The sequence below is a fragment of the Dermacentor silvarum genome, chromosome 1 (genome assembly GCF_013339745.2).
Source record: "Dermacentor silvarum isolate Dsil-2018 chromosome 1, BIME_Dsil_1.4, whole genome shotgun sequence".
NCBI lineage: Eukaryota > Metazoa > Arthropoda > Arachnida > Ixodida > Ixodidae > Dermacentor > Dermacentor silvarum.
In genome coordinates this window covers 195,718,670-195,746,053 of record NC_051154.1, presented here as the reverse complement: position 1 = coordinate 195,746,053, position 27,384 = coordinate 195,718,670, and the positions used below count along the sequence as shown (strand labels likewise).

Sequence of the window (27,384 nt, the reverse complement as noted above, 5' to 3'; positions counted from 1 at the left end):
TTCTAGCCATCCTACCTAAGCCGATATTCTGGACATTCCGCCATTTTCTTCGAGGCGTGACGTAGGCGTGACGCTTACAAAATGGCGTCAATGGCCCCGATTTGCTTTCGTGACGTGTCGCAAATTTGACGTTTCGCCTAAGAAACTGTAATGTAGGCATTGAACCTAGCGTTCTTTATAAAGCAAAACAGTTTTCCTCCCCAGTAAAAATAAGCCAGCTAGCTCAAAGTGTACGATTATTCCATCCAAATCGTTTCTGGCTTCCGTCGTCTGCCTGCGCACAAGCTGTCGTCTGCTTCATTATATAGCTGGGATGTGTGTCCTCGGGAAACGGAAAGAGTCATCGTATATTGGCGCCCACGCGCGTGCTTTCTACCTTGAGACAACATAGGTGACCTACCAGTGATGATGAGCGCGCGCTCTAGGCTGCGTTCGCTATCTCGTGAAACGCAAGTGAGTCAGCCCGATTCGTCACAATACCAGGAATCTGGGACATGCCGAACAGCGCCTCTAGCGGCCGCCTCTGAAAACATGCGCATTTTCTATGGGAGAGCGTCGTTTTTCCCAAATAACTAATCGTAGAAGCCATCTTTCAAAATATTACCGTGGAAATAGGCTCTAGGAGCTTAGCCCGACATCTCATGCAAGCGGTACCATTACTTGCGACAGAAAACCCGTTCCAAATTGCGGGCGAAGTTTGAAGTATGGGAGTCTATGGAAAAGGCCAAATTTTGGAGGCTTTTTTGGCCAGTAAAAAGCAATTTGCGATGAGCCTATTGCATCGATCGACGTATTATTGGGGATTTATCTACTTCAATGACTCGCCTTTCAGCTAGTTTCAGCAGCAACTCTTGAAATGGCAAAAAAGTCGTTCCAAAATCGCAGTTTTCATAACAAGGTCGCAGAATTTATTGTGGTACGTATATAAACCTAGTTTTTGCCTCCGGCAGCAATCAAACCGATAGCCGAGCGTTCTGCGCGACCACCGATTAGGATCGCTGATACTACGATTGGCAGTTCGCAGGTTCGAGACCAGCGGCGCCGCTATTTTTTTTATCACTTTGTCGCTGCTTAGTTTGGCGGTTTCCCGCCAGATGGCATATTCCGAAACGCAGGTCATTTAGTTGCGGTTCTTGTTTTGTTTCTTGCTACTGTACCAACGTCTTCCTAAAAAAATAGCTGGCTGGTTTCGTGAACATGCGAACGTGCTTCCAAACTTGTTTTGCACTTTAGGTGTAATGTATTTTAGACAATAAACCCAACTTTCTGTTTTCAAAGTTGATTTCTTTCTTAAGGCAAACATTTATGAAGACATTACTAAGAAATATTTTTGCCTATTCAGCTATGTCATGGAAAGGCGTGTTTGTGCGACTTTTGTTCAGCCTGAAACGTACCACAAAAATAAATAGCTTCCCGTGAGTGCAATTAAAAGACGCAGAAGTAGAAAACTTGGCTGCAGCCCCAGACGTAGTATTCTTACAAAGGAATACAGAAGCTATTTGACTGAGTATATTTGCATTATATCAAAGCAGAATTTTTGCTTACCGGATCTTCGGTGCAAATGAAGGCTGTCCGAATTATTTCACAAGCTTTTTTGCTTAGTACAAACCAATACCTCGAAACATAAACATTCTATCCTCAATATGCAGCGCACGTGTCTTATCATTTGAACCATTCCCATATACCTTCACGAAATTCCCGAAATACTAAAGGTCTTCGTACCCTTTTACCACGACGTACGCAGAGGAGTATTGGAAATAATGCGAAAAGACACCGGGGCGTGTTAATGTAGTTTGTCGTGTAAAAATAGAGAACTATTCCAATCACAGACCACACCCTTTTTGAGTTATGCCCACAAAGCGTTGCAAGAAGACATTTTTTTCGGCTAGAATCACCAAAGTTACTATGGCATTCTGCTGTTCTGTTCTTAACTCTATTGCTGAATCAGATCGCAGCACCATGATATAATTACTGGTACAATTCTTCAGTAATTCTGTAAGAATTTTCTCCTACGCTAAATTTAACGTGTTTGGACAATTGAAGAACCATGAGAAAGGGCCGTGAGGTTTGCAGAAATGATCCCTTATTAAAATTGTTTATCACCCATATCGGTACGGTGGTATTGTCATGATCACTCCAGCGTCCACGGACACCATTTATCACTTTACTGCCTGTAAAAAAATGCAAAAGTGTCGTTCCTTGTGCGTGAGTAGCACAATCGCAGCTGATCCTTTCATATGGGCCCACTAAGCTACACCTTCCCTTTTCTGCCATGGTGCCACAAGAGATGTCAATTTCACCCTTGAATTTCTCCCTTTCAGTTTGCTAGAAAGTATAGGGACGTACACAAGAAGAACAGGCGAAGTTCTGAAGTAGTCCTGAGATTTTAGTAAAATTTCACAGGCAATGTTATTATCCTTTATTTGTTTACATATTCATTACACCTGATTGGTGATAATAATGACGTGCTACATAATAGTTCAGCACTTCTACTTAATAAGTCATGTCTGAGTCTGCTGTCCTGAAAATTAACCAGGTGTAAGCACTGCATGACGTTGGCTGGAAGGCCATTCATTAAAAAAAATTTGTGCAGAATAAAGAAAATGCAGGTGTTAAATCGCACAGTCGCCGCCAAAAGTTTACGCGGCCGAGGTTCTGCGAATAAGTTCATTTTCAACGCAGCTACCCCGCAGCCAGTAAAACTATGCAAAACTTTTGTTTTGTTTACTCTAGACCAGTATACGCTGTAAATCCGAATACTACGATGCGTGACTAAGGCGTAGAAATGTATTTTTTCACCTTCCGGGGTATGAAAGCTTGTGACGCTGACTATACGTTCTGAAGGCGAGGTTGCTTTTTAGCTTATTCGTGGTGACAAGCGCCGAGCTCTTGGTGATGGAATATTGGAGCATAGAATTGTAGAACTTGTGCAAGCTCAGGAGACTTCACGACGCAAACCTAGCGATAGAAGCTCAGAAGGAGGAATAAACATTTATTATAGAGCCAGCACTTTATGATGGCCGGGCCTAAGCCTCCCATGAGGGGACGTCGAGGGCTTGCCTCGACGCCGCCTCACGAGCGTGCTGTGTCGCCCAGGTTTGGTCGTCGAGGGCGGAGCTCCGCAGAGCCTCACGCAACCTCGACGAGAGGGTCGTGGTGTTAATGTGTGTGTACAGTGCTGGGAACTCCCACAGCACCTGCGGAAGCATAGCCGGGTGAGTGCCACAGCACCGGCAGTTGGGTGTACTTCAGGGAATATAAGGTGAAGGCGGGCGAGTGAAGGGTACGTATTTGTTTGTAGCAGACGCAGGGTGGTAGCCTGCGCGCAGCTGAATTTGGGGTGAGGTGGGGGGAAAGATCGACACAGGATGCGTTTAGTTTATTAACACTGATGATAGATGAATAGTCAGAGTAAATGAATATTACTGTCTAATTCTGAACAGACTCGAGTGTAATGCATACGTTCTATACCACTGTAGGTTCCATACTAATTCCATACTACGCATTCCTATTCGAATTTTGGCCTGTCTTAAGCCTACCGAGTCTTAAGTAATCAAAATAGGTAGGAAATTGCTTCTTGGGATGTAGCCGAGGCTATGGTAGATGTGATTAGTAATGCGCTGTATGTGAGTAGGGTGACTGGGATTATTACATGAAGTGCGCCAACGTACCTACGTAAAGCCATGGTGGAAATTACGGAGCCCTTTATTGTAAATATATTGAAGTCATCTGAGAGTGTCTCTGGTAAAAAGTGATAAGTTTATTAATATGAGGACTGATTAGCCTTCTGTTAAGCTGTTAGGAAAAATACCATGTACGAAGTGCTATTGTGGTTAAAATTACAACGTTATCAGCGCTTCCAAAAGAAAGTGACTGTACAAGTCCATTTTTCTCGGGCGTTCATGTCACCTAGGTACCACCGCCTGACCCAAGACCTTTATGTTTTAAAATCTGCCCCGATGACGTAAGTTACGTTGCGGAAAAAAATAAATACCCTTTCTAAAGAATGAACCATAACAGCTTCCCGACAAAGCGCAGTACGTTGCCGCAAGTCGTCATTTGTGATAACGATAAGAGCGACAGCCCGTCGTTAAAAATGACTTGTCACTCCCCGGTTTTTCTTTTTTGCTCAAGGATGCAACTAACCCGTACAAGGGTAATCCCTCCCTTCGCATGATGCTTGCGACCTTTCTGGTTCTGGACAAGCGCGTTGTTTGTGTATATTTCAGGCGCTTGGCATCGAAAGGCTTAAACCTTTAAACAGCGAAAGGCTGTCACAATCGCTTCGGTAGCTGCACGGAAAGCGCGGACAATCAGTCTACTTTCAGCACATGCGCTCTCAACCAAGACATATTTGCGAGAAAGGGGCTCCTATATTACCCATAGCGAGAAATGTATCCACAAATTACACCTCATTATCCCGATGTGTTTATGAGCCGCACTCTGGGCGTGTATTCCGTGTTATGATAAAAAATATAGTTTGTGCAGTGTCAATTGCCTAAACATAAAACAGGAAATTGAAGTCATCACATCAACTATCATATATCATAAATTTAAAGAAATAAAACTGAAACTCTACTTCATAATAGTCGCACTGCAAACTTTTATGCATGTGATTCATTTCAATTTCCTATCTGTTCCAGGGTAGAAATATGCTGTTCAGTTGGTAAACACAGATTATTTTGCAAAATTTGCTAAGAATTTTTGCCTCCAACATATGTTCCTATTGGTCATGCACATTTCTATCTATCAAATATATGGTCGAAACATCACAAAGTCGAATTGTGAATCATTTAAAAGTTAAACTGGCTTCTCCACATAGGGGAAATGCCGTAGGAATTTGAGAATGTAATAATACACAATCATTTGGTTGCATAAACTTCTTGGCTATAGGCATGTAATGAAAAGCTCAAATGTATTACACGGCTTTGTCTTTTCGCAGCAATTTCATTCACTGCATTTATAAAGGAAGGTACGTTTTTTTTTTATTTTAGCGCGTGAGTCCAAAAACACATAGCAACTTATTTACCAAAGCGATATAAGTTTCAAAAGCCTGTTAATTAGGTTGTAATTTGAGCAAATAAAACGAGAGACTTTCATGCACAGACAAAATAAGCGGCTAAGAGGAACAACTGACTAGTTATTTCAGAAGAATAACTGAGTTTAGCTACGTAGTGTTAAACTATGTAGCCTTAAATAATGCGCATATTTTATACATCGCCAGATAGGGTCATTGGAGATCACTGGGCGAGGCCTTCGTCCTGCCATGGACATAAATATAGTCTGATGATGATGATGATGAAACATTGCCGGAGGTGACCACCTCTCATCCAAGAAATATTTTTTACAGTTTAGTAATTTATTTATTTGCGCCGTCAGCACTCGAAGGCATTACGGAAGGAAGTGGGTTGAGCAGGCTAAATAAATAATGCAATGATTAAAAAGTAAGTTTCTAATCATATAATTTTAGCTGGTGGTACGTGGAAAAACTTTAGTGCGCACGACGAAGGCAGCTTTACAATTGTACCATATTACCTGACCTTACAAAGAATTTAAAAGGAACATAGTAAGTAATTAACAAATTCAGATTACACAACGTACGGTAGTTGATGTTGCATGAAACTTGCGTTTATTTGTACTCTTTATGATTTCTTTGGGGAGGCGATACCATTCAAGGGCTGTGTGAGGCCAGAAAGAGCTGAAGGAAGTTAATGTGACTAAATCTGATACGTATTTTGTACAGCTGATCAATACGATGCCATATATATGGGGACGGAGATAGAGTCGTACGCGGATATATCAAGCCAACTTATAAGGAATTATTCTGTATATTGAACAGCTGTAAAATCCCCTTGAAAATTCCATGCAAATGTATCGGGCTGGTGCACGCGTATAAAGAACGCTCGTTCACCAGCACATTCGATATATCGAACACGGCGCCACGCAGAAGACCTCATAGTGCACTCCTTTGTACACTTTGAGGTATTCTGGCACCTGGAGGTGGAGAAGAGATAGTGCAGTCAGTTGAGCCCCGTCAGGCTGTTCAGCTAGCTCTCATGCTACCTCGAACGTCAACATTCCTTCTATCCGATTTTGGAGGCGTCGTAGTGTGGGTTGAGTGCCTATTCACGAGTTTATTTTCCGCAAGCGATGGCCGCTACAAGTGTAACCTTTCAATGAAGTTGAAAGTGAACCAGCATTTTTTTTTTTGCGGGTAAATAAAGTGTGCTTGCTTTTTTCCCCCATGTTGCGTGCAGTAAGTTAGCGGCTCTCAGATGCACTAACCGGTGAGCCACCGCTTACCTGAGGGCCTATTATTTTATATACCGAATTACCTATATAACGAACTTCTTGTGATCCCCTTCAGATTCGATATATCCGGGTTCGACTGTATCAGTTTACGGGTTACAAATTCAACTTTAGCTTTATTTGGGGTTAGAGTAGCTATTCGATCATAAGTTGAACATATAAAACGAGTGGAGTAAATTTGAGTTCTAATGAGGTAATAAATACAATGGAATTTCACACATTGGATGTATACTCAAATTTTGTTCCTATTAGTCTTTTCTATAGTAACATGAGAGAGGATGGTGGCATTATAAATGTACAGGAGCCAATAACCAAACGTTCGATCCGCAGTGTTACTAATGTCGATATACCAGGTAAGATCAGCGGTAATAGGTTGACCAGGTAAGATTAGCGGTACTATGAACACGTGAATACTTTTTGAATATACAGGCTGTAACTCCGTGTTGTTAAGTAAGTAATACCCGTGTCACACGGGCGTTTGGAAGGCCTTCCAACCGATAGTCAGTTGATTCAAAGGTCAAGTTCGAGCTGCTACACGTGCGGTTTCGAAGGCCGCCGAGTCAATAGTCTATCGAGTCAACGGAGCACCCTACAACTCTATTGAAATCTGGATGGCCTTTGAGCAACGGGAGCGGAAACAGCGCGAACATGCCGTCTCGTTCACAGTGTGCTCGTACTCACGGTTAGAAAGAACAAATCCAACCAAAATGCTCTAAAAATACTATACATGAGTGTTATTAATTATTCAATAAACTATTTTCGCCACTTCATATGTGCGAACTGCACATACTCTCGACAACAGCGACGTGCTTGTGTTCATTCCTTCCTCCATGTTGTCTAGTACACTCTCCCTCTACTCCATGTGTTGCCGGATTCCGTCATATCGCCGCCATTTCGCAACATAAAATAAATTATAGCGTTTTTAAGTGGTTTTAATGTTCTTTAACTTTTGGTTACATGAAAACGAAAATAAAGATCCGCAGTGCCACACAATTTTGCGAGAAACGCCTGAACCACTCAACGGCCTTTCAAAAGTGCCGTGTAGCAGCGCCACAACTCCTTCGAGTCGATAGAGTTGTGGCGTTTCGAAGGCCGTCGACTGGAAGGCCTTCCAAATGTACCCGTGTGACACAGGTATAAGTCGAAGAGTTGTTTTGAATGGGAGTTGCTCAGATGATGTTGCTGCTACGTCTGGTGTGCCGCAAGGCTCCGTGCTGGGGCCGATTCCTGTCCACTTTTTTAATGCGAAAACATTATATGCCCCATTACGCGAAAACCCGTAGTTGTAGTAGGCGGCGTGACCGAATGACGCTACCAAAAATGGCCGACGGCAAAAAGTAAAAACGCGTAAAAAATGCTCGAATTGATGACAAATTTAGCAGGCAGGTTCATGTAAACAAAGTAAACTAATCCCTTTGAAAAGAAAAATAGGTAAATTTTGATCTGGGCGGGAATCAAAACCGGGCCTGCGGGGCGCGGAGGAGACCCGACTTTGTCCCCTACGACCGGATAAACTCATCCTAGCCAACTCATCCTAGCTCGACTCGCAACTCCCGCTCCACCGCTACTCCGAATTCCGTCGCTGCCGAGAAATGTATGCAGCCATCTACGCCTCAAGCTCTGGCGAGGAGCCGGCCCCCGCCGCCCCAACTCTCTGCCCTACGCCACCCCAAGCTACCCATCAACGATCATAAAATCATCCTCCGTCCCCGTGGCGGCCTCAACCTTCGGACCGTGAACGGCGTTGCGCTTCACGATGGGATTCTGCAAGCAGCCCGCCTCGGACACCAAAGGCCAAGCCAGACACCGTAATCATTAACACCCTCCAACACGTCGTCCTCATCAAAACTCCCGACCCACAACGCCGACACCACTACCTCGAACAAGACTTTTCGAACAAGACTGGGTGCCCAAGCATCTCTACTACTCCTCTGTACTATATAGGTGCTACATTTGAATCAGCCTGAAACCGTAGCCATCTCCTGAAACAGCCCTCCAACCGTACCAAGCCTATGGCCTGATCCCACTCCTGGACCGGACTCAGGCAGCCCCCAGTTCCAGTCCCCCCAAAACCACCTGCACAGGAACCCGGCTGCCACACCAATGAGGTGAGCTGGGCAGACGTAGTCTGCCAGGACTCCGCCAACCCCCTCTAGAAAATGTTGCATGTCCGCGCACAGCTCGCCTCCCTCCACAACACCAACCAACGCCTTCAGTCGCAGCTGCATGCCTTCCTGCAGGTCCTCACCCCTACCCCGGCGACAATGATCTCGGCCGCTCATAAACTCCCTCCCCTACTACCTTCTCCTCCTACTCGCGAACAGCCGGCCAAGAAGAGGGCTGCAACTCCCACTACCTCCTCGGCCACACCAACATCGGCCGCGGCAACCCCGGCCCTATACCCACAATTCGAACTCGTGGAGGCCAAAATTCAGGCCGTGGTGCAGACGGCCATCCAAGCCTTCACCCAAACAATTCTCCAACCTCACTAGCCGTCTAGACGAATTTGCTCGCCAAATTGACGAGCGATTTAAGGAGCAAGATGCCCTCCACCCGACAGCCTGCGCTGCCGCGCGGATGATGATGATAAGTGGTTCTTGAGGGAAAGGGAAAGGTTGGCGCTATCTTCTGCAGCCCTTGAGGGAGCACGGCTCAGCGCGGTCTAAAAAGAAGACCAAGCTCCACACCCTCTCCACTTCTCCGCTGCAAACTAGACCCTTCAGCTGTGGCACCAAATGTGTATTTATATAAAAACGTTGCGAGGCGAGAAGGTGGTAAAGACTTCCGACGCTGCTCGACGAGTTTCCCGTTCTGATCTCGTCAAAAACCTCCGAGCCGCCCCCAGAGGCCCTGGAAACAGTCACCAATGCCGCGCGCGTTCGGTACGAACGCGGACAAACCGGCGACGGCGTCAACAACAGTTCTGCGCGCTGCGGGTGCTGCTGCATCTACAAGTTTATACAGCTGATAAAACTACAATCCTTACTCCGTATAGCTCTCTACTAAGTTGCTATCACCATTCATGCTTCGCCTTTCGGGTGTCTCCTTGCCTGACCCCTTGTATTTATGTCCAATTGAACGCTGCGGAGCGCTGCTTCGAATTATGGACTCGTGGGCAAGCGAGTGCGTTCAGACGTTTAGCGCGTTTTCATTTGGCATCACCAAGGCGCCGTTAGAACGCAGGGGAGAACTTGCACGGAGGCGGAACGTGCGGAAAAAAACATTTCACCAAAGCAGCGTTGTACACGTTCCTCTAAAACAGGAACGAAAGCTCGTTCCTCGTTCCTTCCCAATCTTGGAACGAGTTCACGTTACTAGTTACATTAAGGCGAATCGAACGCGTTCTAGTTACTTTTCTAACATTGGAACGTGTCGTTACATTAACGTTACATTTGATTTTTTAAAATTAAAATATGGTGTCGGATAATCCTGCGACGAAATAAAGTGTGCAATTTAGATCTCACATCAAACTAAGTATATTATAAGAATTTGAACATTGTCGGCGGCACATTATCTGGAGATAAAAAGAATCCAAAGAAACGCTCCTAGACGAATTTTTTTCAAGCAGCACCAGACATACTCCTGACATGTTTAACTGCAACTTTGGTGCTCGGCTATTACAAGTGCAAGACATACGGCGCTTTCCAAAACTTCGGTCTTCAAATGCGCAGTCAGGATACTGCGCTTCAGATCTGCAAATAGAAAGTTACGCGCATGCACCAATAGCCTCCTGAGACCCGGACACAACAACGGGATATAATCGCTCTTCACGGTAGTTTTTATTGCCTACTGTTATGTCATGAACTTGAAAAAATTTTTTTAGAATTTCAAGTAGCTCCACTGTAGGATGACGTCACAGCGGCCGTACGAGCCGTGCCGTCGTCCCTACTCAAAATGGCGAAGGTGGTGAGCCGAGCTACAGTGTAGCCGAGCGGCGGCTGCGACGACCAGCGTCGCTAGCTTATATAGAACGACACTGCGCGTGCCGAGTTTGCGCCTCGAGCACGCGCTGTGCTTCTTAATTTTATTGCGATAGCAATTATATGGACACTCAAAAGCAGATTTCTGCCGTCGGCGTCGCCGTAGCCGTCGCCGTCGCCGTCGCCGTGAGGTTCCGTATGACGTCATTTGGAGAAGAAATCGTCGCCGCGCGCCGAACGCTGTATGTGCGAGTGAAAGGGCGCGAGGGGCGCGTCTTTCACGGGGAGTGAACGCATGGCGGAGAACAAACGCGCGTTCCGCGCCGTGCTCGCTTAAGGGCTGCAGAAGTAGGTGTCTCTTTTCTCCTTTACAATCACCATATATGTAGAGCAAACGCACCTTCTTCCGACGCGCGAGAAGCCGTGGGGGAGGGGGAGGGAAGGGAGGCGACGTTTAGCTGCGGCACCAAGTGCCTATTTATATCACAGGCTCCGGCAACAGTAACCAACGCCGCACGCATTTTGAGCGAACGCGGGCAAAACGCCGATGGCGTCGACAACAGTTCTGCGTGTTGCCGATGCTGCTGCATGTCCAAGTTTATACAGCTGATAAAGCTAATATCATTACTCCGTATAGCTCTCTACAAGTTTGCTATCGCAATTGATGCTTCGCCTTTCAGGTGAAACTGCGACCAATTTTTTCACCTCTTTGACAGCCGGCGCTAAGGCACCGGCTGAGAGCGCCGACCAAAGGGCCCCGCGTTACGGCGTCGGTGGGCGCTGTAATACCACGGATAGATGCCAAAAGCTCCGCCTCCATGTACGTGAAAAAAATGACTATCTCTGTCATCGCCTCATGTTAGCTGTGGTAAAAACTGCATTTACTTGTTTGAACGCTGAGATGAAGATGGAACTACGTGTAGTAGTTTGCCATAATGCTGCCGCGTCCGGTATTTTCACGAAATCTCGGTGACTTCGAAATACGCCTCGAAGTCTTTCGGCCGTGTGGGACGACACAGAGGCCTAGACCAATTTATTGTCAAATTTCTCAAAAGCGGATGACAAGAATATGAGTAAACCACTTCTTTACAGTAGTTACACATGCACCGTACTTCACACCCAGAGTTAATATTTTGCGTAATCACTTCCGAGTGAATTTCGAAAAAAAGTAGAAGGCAATGTGCAATGTATTGTACAAGGGGTCTCAGGAGGATATATATAATTGAATGTTTCCACAAGAAACCGCATTGAAAGGAACAATACTTAGGCGTTTAATGAATGCTGATCCAATACTACAGTATGAGCGGAAAAAGAAATGTCCAGAATGGATATTCTTAATTTAGTAAAGACCCTTGTTTGAACTCGGCAAGAGATACATCTCGATGTTAGTGTCCGACAGGCCGCCATGGCGGAAAGAAACTACAGAAGGGAGCGTCACGTGACAATCTTGAAGCCTAGTCATAAAAAAATATATAATGCAGAACTCGCGAAAAAAAAAGCACCATAGTCACGTGACAGACAAGCGGTAGTTCTTTGTGCCCTGCATGATGTGCTGCATACGTGCGTGCGTCGGCGCGCCTGTTTAGTGCCATGGAACGTTTACAGAAGGAACACCGTTCCCTCTGCCGTTCCTTCGTAAAAATAGTTACCGTTACAGTTCCACCGAGCCTTAAAGGAATGGTGGCATTCCTCCGTTCCTCCCAAAAGGAACTAGTTCCTAGAACGCCATTCCGTACAAAACTGCACCAAAGGGAATATATCGCTTTCGCATACCCACACGTAAGCAGTTTGAAATGTCTCTGCCGAATTTCTTTTTTTATTGCGATAGCAATTATATGGACACTCAAAAGCAGATTTCTGCCGTCGGCGTCGCCGTCGCCGTCGCCGTCGCCGTGAGGTTCCGTATGACGTCATTTGGAGAAGAAATCGTCGCCGCGCGCCGAACGCTGTATGTGCGAGTGAAAGGGCGCGAGGGGCGCGTCTTTCACGGGGAGTGAACGCACGGCGGAGAACAAACGCGCGTTCTGCGCCGTGCTCGCTTAAGGGCTGCAGAAGTAGGCGTCTCTGTTCTCCTTCACAATCACCATGTATGTAGAGCAAACGCGCCTTCTTCCAACGAGCGAGAGGCCGTGGGGGAGGGGGAGGGAAGGGAGGCGACGTTTAGCTGCGGCACGCAGTGCCTATTTATATCAGAGGCTCCGGCAACAGTCACCAACGCCGCACGCATTTTGAGCGAACGCGGGCAAAACGCCGATGGCGTCGACAACAGTTCTGCGTGTTGTTGCTACCAAAGCCGCTCACCTTACTTCGTATGACATTGCTGTGTTGCTATCGCATTCATTGCTTCGCCCTTAGGGCGAAACTGTGACATTTTTAACAGCGAAGCTGTTTAAGCCAGCCGTAATTTGTGGCGCGCATCAAGAAACTACAAAAAAAAAGAAAACAAATAAACTTTCTTGCCGAGGTGGGTTTCGAGCCCGCGTACCTCGGTCCCAAAGCGAGCGTCGGAACCACTAGGCTAAAACGGCCCTTTTTTTTTCTTTATTGTACTAGGCTATAACGGCCACGCTGCCAGAACACGCATTTATGCTAACCATATGATTGCGTTCGAGCGTCGTCGTATTCCTCCACAGCTGGCGCGTTTGTACGCTCGTACTCTGCGAGGTGAAGAGGTTTTGCGTGCTATGAGAGCGAGAGAGAGAGAGAGCGACGCATTCACGGAGCGGGTCTCCTGGAACGCGATGTCGGCATTGGAACGCGGTGTCGGTGTTGCAAGCTGCGCTGTGCAACGCGCAGTGTCGGCCGTATGTCCGAGACGCATGAAAGAAATTATCATCTACATGAGTGATAAGATGAAAAGTTCGCGTGCGCTTCCGGGAAAAGCTGGGCTACGATCACACAGCTTCGCTGTTTCAAGCGTTGCGCGGCCGAGTGCAAGGTTTTTTATTAGCAATATGTGTGTTATTATCGAACCGGGATACAATTTTTGTGGATGATTGTGTACTGTGTGCAAGCGCATCTAATGAGTCATTGTTTTTATTGGCGGCAGACTTGAAGCGAGTATAAAAATGGTGTGTCACTAATAGCATGTCCCTAAACATAAATAATTATGTAGACATTAGCTTCACTAGAAAAATGTAACAAAATCGTATATAAGTATTTGTTAAGTGGCCAGTTGAAATAAAAAATAATTCACCAGTGAAATATTTAGGTCTTATGCTGTCAGAGGATGGCTCGTGGTCATAACATGTTAATACCGTAGTTAGAAATGCAGGGCATGCCCTTCACTTCTTGCAACAAAGTTTAAAACACATAAGTATTAACGTAAAAGAGCAGCGTAAAAATCAAGTTTTACCAATGTTGGTGTAGGCATGCTCTGTGTTGAATGCGGTTTCTGATGTGCGTATCAATGCACCATTGGGTGAACGTTAAAGAACCCCAGGTGGACTAAATTAATCCAGAGTTTCCCACCCCGGAGTGCCTCATCATGACGAGGTATCGGCATAGCGCCTGGCAAGAGCCTTGACGACAACACTTCGCCGCCGAAAGTAGACCTACCAACGCGACGTAGCAGCAGCGGAGCAAGCAGACGCAGAATCAGATCGTGGTGTTGGCATGTAAAGCCCAACAATTAATTTTTTGCATAATAATTCTTTAGAAAAAGTACAATCCGTCGCGACACTGTTCGACCTGGGGATATACAACCGCTTTGTAAGTGCAAGAGGAAAAAATAACTTGACTGGATCCTTTTGCTTGAACAGGGAAGCAGGTTACGTCTTAAGCTGCTTTACTCAATCTTTCATCATCATATTGGCACCTATACATTTTGTCTTTCACCGGTGCCCGCTTTTCACCGGCTAACAAATGTTAAACGTTATCGCTAGGCACAGGACGCGCCTGCATGTATCGGAAGTCTCTCGAATGTTATCGATGCTTCTATCCGTTGTCTCTTGTCACCGACGCTCATGTAATCTGATTGTATGAGCGATGCGAATTATCTAGAACTTTTTGGAAGACACGCGGGTATCAAGGATTATTCTGGGACCTTCGATGGCTCATGAATAAAACCCGACGCGTTTCGCCGCTGATCAGATTTCGACGTTCGCCGTCTGTGTTCGCCGCTTTTGTTGTGCTTCGAGTGTAGCTTGCTTTTGTGGGCCTGCAAGGGTTCGCTGTCAACGCGCCACGTCCACATCTTGGCGAGCGACCACGTGACATCGCCGACTACCTCGCCAGAGCGCCGTGGCAACTACGACGACCCTCATGCTCGCCGTCACCAGGCCGCTACATCTCGCCGCATCGCCGGCTGTATGCCGGCCCAACCCGGGGCCGATCTCCCAGCCCCTACCCGGGGAACTAAAGGCAGCAACCGATGGAGGTGCGGTTGCTGTACGACGCAATGCTGAAGATACTCCGCCGCCGACGAACTAGATTCGCGAATCCTCATGCCGAGGTATCGGCATAGCGCCTGGCAAGAGCCTTGACGACAACACTTCGCCGCCGAAAGTAGACCTACCAACGCGACGTAGCTGCAGCGGAGCAAGCCGACGCAGCCGTGATCCGACGCCACGATTTAACCGTAACGCCAGACGATGGTCTACAGATCTAGACGTGCGATTATATGGTCATAATGTCACCGCTCTCGTCGACACTGGAGCCGACTATTCCGTCAGCAGTGGCGAGTTCGCCGCCAAGTTGAAGAAGGTGAAAACGGCCTGGCAAGGACTCTATATCCGGACAGCGTGAGGACACCTAATAACGCCGGCTGTAATCTGCACTGTGCGAGTCACGGTAAACAACCGCACTTATCCGCTGAGCTTCTTAATCCCGCAGCACGGCTCCAGGGATGTTATCCTACGCATGGACTTTCTAAACCAACACGGTGCAGTCATCGACTTAAGGTCCAAGTCGATAACGCTTTCAACGCACAATGTGATGCCACCGGATACAAACATCAGTTACCATGCCTTGAATGTGCTAGAAGAACAAGTCACCGTTCCGCCTCGCTCCAGCGTAAGGATTTCCGTCGGTACCGAAGTGCCTGCAGACATGGAGGGTGTCATCGAGGGCGATCATCACTTACTGCACGACCGTGAAATTTGCGTTGCTAGAGGCATAGCTGAGCTACGTGAAGGGAAAGCAGGAGTGATGCTCACTAACTTCAGCCACGAATACAAGCACATTAACAAAGGCACCATGGTCGCTTACATCGACGAAATAGTACAAGCCAGCAGTGCTTTCACCTTCACTGATTCTAGTACACCTGCAACGACGACTGTAGTACCTGAACCAACTTTCGACGTCAATCAGAACCTTCCCAATCATAAGAACGAGCAGCTAAAAGCTCTGCTCCTGCAATACAAGGACTGCTTCCCGTCGTCAAAAGTTCGACAAACCCCTGTCGCCAAGCACCGCATCATAACCGACGAATATATCCGCCCACTCCGTCAGAGCCCGTACCGAGTTTCGGCGCGCGAATGCGAGGCCATAAGGCAACAAGTCGACGAAATGCTACGGGATGACATCATCCAGCCGTCCAAGAGTCCGTGGGCGTCCCCCGTGGTGTTAGTAAAGAAGAAGGATTTAACCCTAAGTTTCTGCGTCGATTATCGTCACCTCAATAAAATGACGAAGGACGTATACCCTCTCCCGCGTATTGACGACGCCTTGGATCGACTCTACAACGCAGTTTTTCGTCAATGGACCTCAAAACCGGCTACTGGCTAGTCGAAGTCGACGAGAGGGACCGGGAGAAGACTGCCTTTATAACACCAGACGGACTGTTCGAGTTCAAGGTCATGCCATTTAGGTCTTTGCTCGGCACCTGCGACTTTCCAACGCGTCATGGATCATGTACTGACAGGCTTGAAGTGGCAGACTTGCCTCGTCTATTTGGACGACGTCGTTGTTTGCCTCAAGCTTCGAGGAACACCTCCGGCACCTTCAAACAGTTCTGCAAGTAATCAAGACCTCCGGACTCACGTTAAAGCCAGAAAAGTGCCGCTTTGCATACGAGGAGCTCTTGTTTTTGGGCCACGTCATCAACAAGTCTGGAGTGTGCCCTGACCCACAAAAAACTGCGGCCATCGCTGACTTTCCTCCACCAACCGACAAGAAGGCAGTCCGGAGATTCCTTGGACTGCGCGCCTATTACAGGCGCTTCGTCAAGGATTTTTCACGGATCGCTGAGCCACTGACTTACCTCACGAAGTCTGACGTCGAGTTCAAGTGGGAGACGCCGCAAGTCTAAGCATTTGAAGAATTGAAGCGACGCCTGCAATCGCCGCCAGTACTTGCACATTTCGACGAAAACGCCGATACCGAAGTGCACACCAATGCAACCGGCGTAGGACTCAGCGCCGTGCTTGTGGAGAGGACTGACGGACTAGAAAGGTTGTAAGTTACGCTAGCTGGTCGCTGTCGAAGCCGGAAACAAATTATTCCACAACCGAAAAGGAGTGCCTCGCCATCATCTGGGCTACACATCAAAGTATCGCCCCTACCTCTATGGCAGGCCCTTCAAAGTTGTGAGCGAACACCACGCCTTGTGTTGGCTAGCTAACTTGAAGGATCCTTCAGGTCGCCTCGCACGATGGAGTCTGAGACTTCAAGCATTCGACATCACCGTCGTTTACAAGTCAGGGCGAAAGCGCTCTGACGCCGACTGCTTGTCTCGTGCCCCCGTCGAACCACCGCTACAGGACGACCAGGATGACGACACTTTGTCGGGACCCATCAACCCTTGTCTACTTGTCTCGCGCCCCCGTCGTACCACCGCCACAGGACGACCAGGATGACGACACTTTCTTGGGACCCAACAACAGTGAGCTGACCCGGAACTAAGGAGCCTTGTAGACTACCTGGAAGGCAATACCGTCATTGTGCCCAAGGTGATCAGGCGAGGATTGGCGTCGTTTTTCTTGCAAAACGACATTCTATTAAAGACGAACTTCTCGCCTCTTCGAGCCAACTACCTGCTCGTGGTACCCTCAGCATTGCGTCCAGAGGTTCTGCAAGCTCTCTATGACGACCCAACGGCTGGACACCTCGGTTTTTCCCGCACGCTCGCGAGGATACAAGAAAAATACTACTGGCCTCGCCTCTCTGCCGACGTCGCCCATTACGTAAGGACATGTCGAGACTGTCAGCGACGCAAAGCACCGCCGTCAAGGCCAGCCGGACTTCTACAGCCGATCGATCCACCTCGCCGACCGTTCCAGCTGATCGGGATGGACTTACTGGGGCCTTTTCCGACGTCGACGTCCGGGAATAAATGGATCGTCGTAGCTACGGACTACCTCACCCTCTACGCCAAAACAAAAGCCTTGCCCAAAGGCAGCGCCACCGAGGTAGCCCGATTCTTCGTTGAGAACAACCTCCTGCGTCACAGGTGCCGCAGAAGTCCTCATCACCGACAGAGGTACGGCCTTTACGGCAGAACTAACTCAAGCCATGCTGCAATACAGCCACACAAGTCATCGCCGGACCACCGCCTACCACCCGCAGACGAATGGTGGCCTCACCGAGCGCCTAAATAAGACCATCGCCGACATGCTGGGCAATGTGCGTCGACGTCGAACACACGACGTGCCATCCTTCCGCACGTGACCTTCGCATACAACACGGCCGTGCAAGAAACGACGCCCGTGGCGCCGTTCAACCTGGTCTACGGAAGGAACGCGGCCATGCTACCGGACGTCACAGACGAAGAAAATCTCGACGTTGCCAGCGATTTGCAGCATGCCGAAGAAGGTCGACAGCTCACCCACCTGTGCATCAAGAACCAGCACAGGACCGACAGCCGACACTACAATCTTCGACGACGCTACGTCGCGTACCAGCCCGGCGACCGTGTTTGGGTCTGGAATCCGGTATGACGACGAGGAGTTAGCGGGAAACTGTTACGTTGCTGTTTCGGACCATACAAGATAATCCGACGTATTGGCGCACTGGACTATGAGGTCGTGCCAGACGGCATTTCGCACGGCGGCGCCGGGCACGACCTGAAGTGATCTACGTGGTGCGTCTTAAGCCTTTCTACGCCCGCTGAAGAACTTCGGTACTTTGTTACTTTGTTATCGTTTGTTGTTGTTTTTTTTTCTCTCTCTCTCTGTACGCGTGGTTTTGTTTTCGCTTTCTTGTTTGTAGCATCGGGACGGTGCTTTTTAAGGGGAGGGTATTGACACGTATACATGTTTATCTTTCACCGGTGACCGCTTTTCACCGGCTAACAAATGTTAAACGTTATCGCTAGGCACAGGACGCGCCTGCATGTATTGGCAGTTTCTCGAACGTTATCGATGCTTCTATCCGTTGTCTCTTGTCACCGACGCTCATGTAATCTGATTGTATGAGCGACGCGAAGTATCTACAACTTTCTGGAAGACGTGCGGGTACCAGGTATTATTGTGGGGCCTTCAATGACTCATGTATAAAAGCCGACGCGTTTCGCCGCTGATCAGATTTCGACGATCGCCGACTGTATTCGCCGCTTTCGTTGTGCTTCGAGTGCAGCTTGCTTTTGTGGGCACATGTTCGCCCAATAAAGAATCAGTTTCGTCATACACAGTTTTACGACTGTTTACTTGAACGTGACTACTATGTGACGGTATGGGAATCTGCTGATCAGACTATCTGAAGTAGAGCACTGCACGGGCCGGTTTTTTCAAGTCCCGGCCGGACCCGAGCCCGAAAGTACCATACTTTGGCCGGCCCGGTTCTGTTCGACCCATTAGCCTTTTTGCCTATACGAAGCTAGCTCGAGTTCTCGATTATTGTGAAGATACTGTCATGTGATCAACGGCCGCCGGGCGGTCTTCAAGCTGCATCAAAGCAGGTTTTTGCCCTGCATTCCTTCTTGCTGGTTACTTGTTAATTTAACTGTGAGAGAAATAAACATTTCATTACTAGCCGAACACGCACAGATTAATATGTGAATATTTGGTAGGAAAACAAACCATACAATCGACAGTTAAGAAAATAGGGAGGGATCAGGCTAACAACCACCGGGAGTGGCAGAACCCCGGCTTACATTTAGGGATGAAGTTGTAGAAAAGCACATCGGTTGATCACCATGCTCGTGAACCCGTCGCGGTTGCTCAGTCAGCTAAGGCGTTGCGCTGCTGAGCACGAGATCGCGGGATCGAATCCCGGTCGTGGCGGCCGCATTTCGATGGAGGCGAAATGCAAAAACGCCCGTGTGCTTGCGTTGTAGTGCACGTTAAAGAACCCCAGGTGGTCAAAATTAATCCGGAGCCCTCCACTACGGCGTGCCTCATAATCAGAAGTGGTTTTGGCACGTAAAACCCCAGAAAGAAGAAGAACCATGCTCGTGCTTTAAAGAGTGCGGCAACATACCATACCGAAGGCATAGGTGAACACTACCGTACACGCCGCGGCCCGCCATTTAATCTCACCGAATGACTATATGAGATTCAAAAATCTCATATAGTCATTCGGATACAGTGATGGAACTCGAGCCAATAATTTTGGCGCGAATGTAAATTTAGATACGCTGGTTACTGGCTTTCAAGAATACGATAATACACGGCCACTAGAAGCTTTTTTTTTCATTAAACAGAAATTGTTGACCCACAAGGCTAACGCTCATCATATTTTCGCACGGAACATGCCATTTTTATTGCTTTATTCGGCTTCATTATAATTATGTCATTTTTTAATCGACAATTTAGGCATCCTTGTTTAGAAATATATGCAAATTTAGACTCTGTCTAATTGTGTTTCAGTACAGTGCATCTACAACGTAGGCTTTCCTTGTTTTTTTTTTTCGCCCAGAATAAAGTATGATCTGCTTGATTATTCACGTAAATTCGCAGACAACGCACCTAGTGCTTTCAAAAACATATACAATGCTGCGAACACGAGGGTCCAGCCACTTAATGAGTGGAAATAGCATTAAAAAAATTTACTGAGGCAATAAAATGCTCTGCATTTCTATTTTGTTTTTCATATTCCCCTCCCCAATGTTGAGAAATTTTGCCGCACCCGCGTAGACTTAAAGCATTTGTCTAAGAACAATATACACTTGAAAGTCTCAGTTTATTTAGTTGGGCTAATTGTGAAATAACCTACGGCAGAATATTCAACTCGCTTGAAAATATAACGAAGCAAATTAATGGAAACGAGTAGTAAGTTGCCCTGTGCCTTAAGATACAAAAAAGTTGCAAATGAGCTTTTCGGAATTTATTTGATACAATTTTATCGAGGTACTGTAAGTAATTCTTGAAAACTTTTTAATTTTTGTTTTTCCTTTACAATGATCGCGCCGAAAATCTAGATATTTTTGTGCAGCAACAAAATATTACAGTCGACTCTGCCTCTAGGCACGTCTTCCGCTTTTGAACAATGTAACGAGCTCTATCGAAACTCATCTCATTGATTCCCGTTAAGGTTAGCTCGGATACCTGAAACAGTCTAATGAATGTTTTTGCAGCGACTCTCGCACCAATCCAATAGCTTTCCATTTCTTTAGCGCGACTGCAATGCATATATATTTCTAACTCTTTGTCAGGTTGATTCAAAACTGTGATGTCTAGCAACTCTTGAAGTGTGCCTTTCGCCGCTATTCCCACCCATCCAAGTGTGTTTCCCCTTGTCGATAGGCGGCGCCGCTGTCGAAATCACACCGCTACCTCCATCAAACTTCGGGTCGTCCATCACATGCCTGAGCACGATCACCTCTAGAAATTCGAGGTGTTAATAGGCTGGGAACAATGTGGACGAGAGTTCGTTAGTGTGGCGAAGACGAAAGAATTCCTGCAGAACCCATGTTAAGATGATTATCGAAGTTAATGCGATTAACATTCACACAATCTAGCGAGCAAGAAGCGACACACCGTGTTAGCTAAGACACCTTTATTTAGAATCCGTACTGTTTCAACTGATGTTTCGAGTGATTCGGCTATATGCGGCCATGCCATGCACTGTCCCCCTGATTGACCCGCTTTGTTATGATCATCACTCGCCAATGTTACCTCACGATGGTAGAACAATGACCGCAGGCCGACGGTGCATGCAGTGGCGACGATGGAATCACGAGGTAGGAATGATGTCGATAGAACGACGAAGGCATATGAGGACGACGGCATCACGACGATGAGATGATTCTGAAGTGATGGCGATAAATAATTGCGACGGAATACAATGCCATGACGCCGGTGTTTTAATATCGATTGATTGGCAATAATTGCACAATACTAGCGGAATGAAATAGAAATTATGCTGATGGAACCTGAGGTGGTATCACGACCAAAGCATTTAGTAATTTTTAGCCAACCAGAGACGCTTCTGAATAACATACCAGCCTTCTCCCTTTCTTTACTCCTATTCCTTCCCAAGACGCTTTACAAACATATCCTCGGCCGTTGAGCTCAGTACGCCGGTGCTCTAGCTCATTAGGCCACGATCACACGTTTACAAACGTATGATGCCAACAAGTATATTATTCAAGCTCGAACTTAGGGGGAACATTGAGCTTGGGGGCTCCTATCGAAATACATGGGAAATCGGCAATAGTTTCTTACAGCAACCGATCCACCAAATCTTATGAGTAATGTTGAATTTAGAAAACAAAGTTAAAATGTAGTGATTGCAGAAAGAGATATTTTATTATAGGCCGTCTACGTTTTTTTACGTAAAATTTTAAGGAATTGCCAAATTTTCTAATAAGAAAACTTCACTTATAGAGCTATGTACCTCAGCAGCTAAAAATGATATCGGAATTCTGTAAACTGCACCTAATAATACATCCAAAGCAGATAGCAATCATATATCATACACCATCCTGAAATATACCACTATGTTGTGAATGTTGCATTTGCAAAACCCTTCCAAACATTGTAACAAATTCACGTAAGTTTTAAGGTATAGCAAAAAAAAAAAAAAAAAATGTTCGCTTTTGATGCTCCAACGGGTGCAGTTTATAGAAATGCCATATTTGTTTTTAATGGCTAAGTTGCGGATTTGGAAACTTCATGCTTGGATTTTTTTCAAATTTACGAACATCCTGCGATTCTTTGAAAACATTACACTATAGAAACGAAAATTCTATTTGCTGCAGTCTTTGCAATTTAACTTTCCCTCTTAATGCAACACATTTCTATCAAATCGGTTCAGCGGTTTTCTCATAAAAGCATTCCTGCATTTTACGTGTATTTGAGAATCCGGCATCGAAGATAGGCCCGAGCTAAAGCTTCCTCTTAAACAATGGATCACGCCAGTTCTATAGGAAACCCATGAAACAGAACCCTGACGTATATGCAAGACCGTGGCCACAGTGGTGCATAAATAAAAATTCTGCTCAAGAAAAAAATATATATTCAACGGAAGCTTCGCGGGAGCCTTTATATCGGCCAGACATCTCTCCAGAATGCGGCCGAGCTTTCTGGCCAGGTGTCTAGCAAAACCATAGATTCATTGTCAGTAGAGCAAGTAGCTGGCCGTCTTCGAGATAACGCTGATACACAAGCGCGCTCGTTTCCAAGCACCGAGGTAAAGCCACAGCTTCAGGGTGCGTTTCTTTTTATTGCGCTTTCTTTAGTTGTGCGTCATAGCATACGTCATCGCGGGAATTTCGAATTCTTTAAGGTCGATACGCCACGTGGTGGCGAAAAAAGGAAACTGTACGAAATGTCCCTAATTCCTGGTACTGGTGGCTGAGAAGCGGCCGAATATCATCGATAGCGTTGCGCGCGCCACAGGTATCCACTTGCGCGACGCAAGCGCCGGCACTGCCATCTCTTGTTCACTTCGCTGCTTACTCGCATCGCGAGAGGAAACTTCAAGGCGCCACCTTGCGTATATCTCTTTTTATAAAAATAAAAAGTCGCTGTTGTCATAGCCTTTGATGACGCGAAACGTAATATTGCTTACAATACTAACGCAGTAGTGAAAAGTGCGAAAAGTTGCGGAAAGTTTGTTAGTTTCAACCAATATTATTTCACATGCACGTGTTTATAATAAAAATGATGGTTCAAAACACAAATGCCAACACCACCCGAGAGCGATGCAAATGCTATGAACACGCGTTGTGAACAAAAGATTTTTATGGCCCGAAATGACAGGGAAAATGCGGCGATACGCATGCTTCTCCACTGGCATTGCATATGGCCGCTCATTACCATAATTCGCGCGGCTTGTCGCACCACAAATTATGGCGGAAAATCTCTGCAATGGCGGCTCAGCGCAACGTCACGCAACGTCAAATTGACGTTTACGAAACGGCCCTTCCTGTGACGCTCTTCACGGGATATTCCTTCAGCCTATCAATAAGCTGACAAGCCGGCTATCTTGGAACACCACCACATATTCGCGAAATTGCAGATGCATTGCACGGGTTTCTGCACGCTACCGTCCACTTTCTTTTTAAAGCGCTAAAGTCGCAATATAGGTGCCAAGGACCACAAAAAGTATTCGTCGATAAAATTTGCAGCTCCACGTCACGCTTCTTCATTCTGATGAAAACGCAAAATTGCATTTTGCAAAACTTCTGTTTCCCGGCACAAATTTTAAAACACGTGACTTCTCGACAGCCAATAAGAAAGTCAACATGGCGGATAATGGTGGCCGTGGAGCTGCCATGCGTGTCAAGAACAGAGTCTCTAGTCGCACTTCAATCGAAACTCCCATTATCCCCTTTGTTGATGTCGCTCACAATTGGTGCTGGACCGTTTTTAGTCCAAAGGTTCGCGACCATGTGATTGAGCTCGCACACGCTTGCGTCAAACACACAGCTGTTCGTATTACACAAACACGTTGATCCACCTAGTAACGCTTTGCGTAAACCCAAACGATGCTGGGTAGCCAGCTACCAGCGAAATAATTCGTATAACATCGATTCCCACCGTGGGGGGGGGGGGGGGGGGGGAGGGGAATCTGCTCCAGATTTTCCTTTTATTTTTTGATACATCTTTCTTACAGTACACAAATATTTGTTCCTTGTAGCACCGCATGTAGCCTAATGATGTGAAATTGTACATGTTTCGTGGTTTTGTCAGGCGGATAAAATTTCCAATCAATAGGAATATTTTACTAAGAAATATTGGACAAACGTCGTCGTCGTAAAGCCATCGTCAAGTTTGCTTCTAGTGTCGGCGAAGCCATCAGCAGTTGGACCAGCCGCAAAACCGGGGCTTGTCGAGCGCCACAAATGTCGACGTGGAGCACTGAATGCAGGCGGGTGTCTCCAACACTGATAATTCGGTCACCAGACCGTGGTCAGTCCTTCTGGCAAGGATGGTTAAGCGCTCCGGTGCGTTGGTGATATAGTTCCTGAAGTGCACGTGCATTCCGCGGATCAGTGGCAGGCCGCCCATGCAGCATTCGACATCGATATTCACGATTTCCACGGGTTCTTGAGCATTAGACAGCACGCAAACAAAACGCAGGCTTTTTGCCTCCGACAGCTGTAGCCAAAACGCTTTCAACCCCACCGGTAGCCGCTCGTGCTCGATGGTCAAAGAACTGAGCTTGGTGTTCTTCCTCAGTAACCTTCCGAGGCCTCCTAAATAAGGGTCAAGAAGCACGTTGAGGCCACAGAGGCGAAGCTCGGTAACGCAGCAATCTTCGAGGAATGCGATCGAATTAAAACCCGGCACATTGTACAACGTGAGCCTATGAAGCCCTGGCGCCATTTTCCGGATCTCGAATGGCTGGTCGCTGAAACAGGACGCGCATGGCAAAGGACACTTGCCAGGGAAGTTGCTACGGATGTCCAGTTCCTCGAGCACGGGACAGATGACGGCAAGGTGCTCCAGAGAGAACATTGCGGGCTTCAGTGCACACGGTGCCACTGACAGGGCTCTTAGGTGCGTCAGTGCCGAACGTTTGGCGATGGAAGGGAAGGTAAGATTAATGGGGAAATGGAACTCGTTCAAGTTGAGCTCTGTGATCGCGCTGAAGGCTGTGAAGAAACAGCACAGGTATTCGGCGATCGCATTAGGAACGAACATCAGCAGATGTTCCGGAGGCGTGTGTTCTACGATGGCCTTCGGAATTGAGACGAGTGTCAGAGCTCGGATGTGGTTGAATGTGTACGCTTCAGCAAGCCTCTTAAGCTTAGCCGCGGCAGTCTGCGTTGCGTGCACCGTCAGAACCATTCGAGATGTTCGTGGCGCTGGGATGAGGCCCAACAGGAGCTGATCCAAGTCGACGATGGTGCTGAAGCACAGAGGTCCCTGCCAGTAGTAAGTCACGTTTCCGCACAAGACCAGATGGGCGAACAACCTCTCATGAACCGCAGACATGTTCATGAACTCCCAGGATAGATGCTGAACGCTTTCATCCGTCGTGTACCTGAACTCGTGGAGATTTGCGGGGCGTGCATTCACGAGTCGGGCCCAATGCGGAATAGACTTGGCGTGAGTACCGCTAAGTGTGTGCACGTGGAAACGCTTAATTCTGGGACACTGCTGCAGGAATGACAACAAATGCTCATTGCTGAAATGCTCGGCGCACGAAACTTGCACATACATAAATATCAGTGCACATGGATTTTGTCGTGCGATTCCGCCAAGATCAGGAGAGCATTTCCAGACGTGACAGCAAAAGAGCGTCCACTCGAGCCGCTGCAGGGAACGAAGACAGTTGGCCACGAGAGGGAAAAAAACACACGGGTTGAAGGCGCAGCCGACACAGTATAGCTCGGTCAACTGATCGCACGCGGAGACGTTAGCCATGAGGGCACCCACATAGGTCACCACAGAGCAGTTGGTGAGATGCAACACACGTACGTGTCTACGGCCACATTTCTCGAGTAGTCTTTGGAGGTGGGACACATCGTTGTTAGCGGCCACACGAACAGTGTGCAAGGCGCTCTCGCTACAGTTCAGCGCTGTGAAGTTCTTCCCGAGCGCTGCGACGTTGAGGCGTGACTCGGCATCCAGGAAATGTAGGACAGTGATCCAAGCTCTTCTCGGGAGGTAGCCGTAGTCACGTACCATCTGAGGACCGTTTGGTTCAGTCACTGCATTCGTCGAAGTTTCAGAGGCCGAGTGTTGCCTGGAAGGTCCAGGCTGGTTGAATCCCTCCTGCATGAGTGTCGTTCGTGTACTACGCCTAAACCATTCAATTGAAGCGCCGGGCGAACAGCTGGCGTTTTGTGGAGCTCGCTGTCTTATAACATAGTCCGAAGCTTTGCAGATACGGTGGGCGTTGTGACGAAACAAATTCCGCCAATCTTGGATAATAGTGTACCGGCGATAGGAACGCTAATTTGTTGAAGTCCTCTCCTTTCCTTGCGAGTGACTGCGCATGCTCAGACAAAGAACGGTGACAGGGTGCACACAGTGCTGACTTGCAACAGCAATTGATATCAAGAATCTGCGGACCTATCTGCCTATGCACCATATCAGCTTGCGTATTCTGTTCTAAAGATATTTTTCGAACAAGTCCATATCCTGACATTTACTTTTTTTAATTTCTTGGTTATGTCGATCGAAATACTACAAACATTTCCAAAAATCGGTAAGTTAAAGTTAGTTGACGCACACAATTTACAAATCTGTAACTTTGTACCAAAACAGATATCACAGTTCTGTAAACTGCATCTCTTTAACACTTCAACCGGACAAATTATTGGTCTATGAGGTCACAACTTGCGTGGAATTGTTGCTAGGCTTACGGGAGTTTCGCAGAAGTGCTTACTACTCGCAATTAAGTGATATTCTATTCCGATATGTGGAAATTCCACACAAATTTTTGCTGCCGTAGTTGCCGTGAGGTTCCGTATTAAGTCAAAGGGCGATAAGATCGCGCCCCGTGCACAATATGCTGTGGGTGCGAAGGAACGCGTGCAAGGGTGAGCCGAGGAGGATGGTTGCTTGATGCACGCCGTCCTTCCGCGCGCCCACTGCTGGAGGGTCACATGATCAAGCATGTGTAAAGGGGGGGGGGAGGAGGCACTTGAGCGCTATGTAACGTGACCAAGCTCGATATGAGGGGGAGTGCACAGGTGAGCGCGCGTCTCCTTTAGTCCGGCCGTGGCGGGACATTGCTGTCCGCGCGGCTGAGTGCATATATACACGGCCCGCACGCCTTATCTTGGAGGTATTCTGCGACGAGTGCAATGCCTTGGGATCGTGATGGCTGGTCGCTTCATGTGCGCTGTCTTCCTGCGCACCTAGTGTTGGAGATCGCG

The 27,384-nt window shown here is 47.3% G+C and overlaps 1 protein-coding gene and 1 long non-coding RNA gene across 2 annotated transcripts in view; one reads left to right on the top strand and one right to left on the bottom strand.

Moving 5' to 3' along the window:
• LOC125941530 (uncharacterized) overlaps nucleotides 1-25,482 on the top strand; it is a 96,028-nt gene extending 70,546 nt beyond the window's left edge. Inside the window, exon 3 of the long non-coding RNA XR_007464419.1 lies at nucleotides 25,092-25,482. This is a non-coding gene — a long non-coding RNA (uncharacterized LOC125941530). The remainder of the gene's footprint in view (nucleotides 1-25,091) is intronic.
• Nucleotides 1-25,720, bottom strand: part of LOC125941527 (uncharacterized) — a 96,799-nt gene extending 71,079 nt beyond the window's left edge. The window contains exon 1 of the mRNA XM_049658991.1: nucleotides 25,473-25,720. Within this exon, the coding sequence (XP_049514948.1) occupies nucleotides 25,473-25,720 (248 nt within the window). The remainder of the gene's footprint in view (nucleotides 1-25,472) is intronic.
• Nucleotides 25,721-27,384: the final 1,664 nt, after the last annotated feature.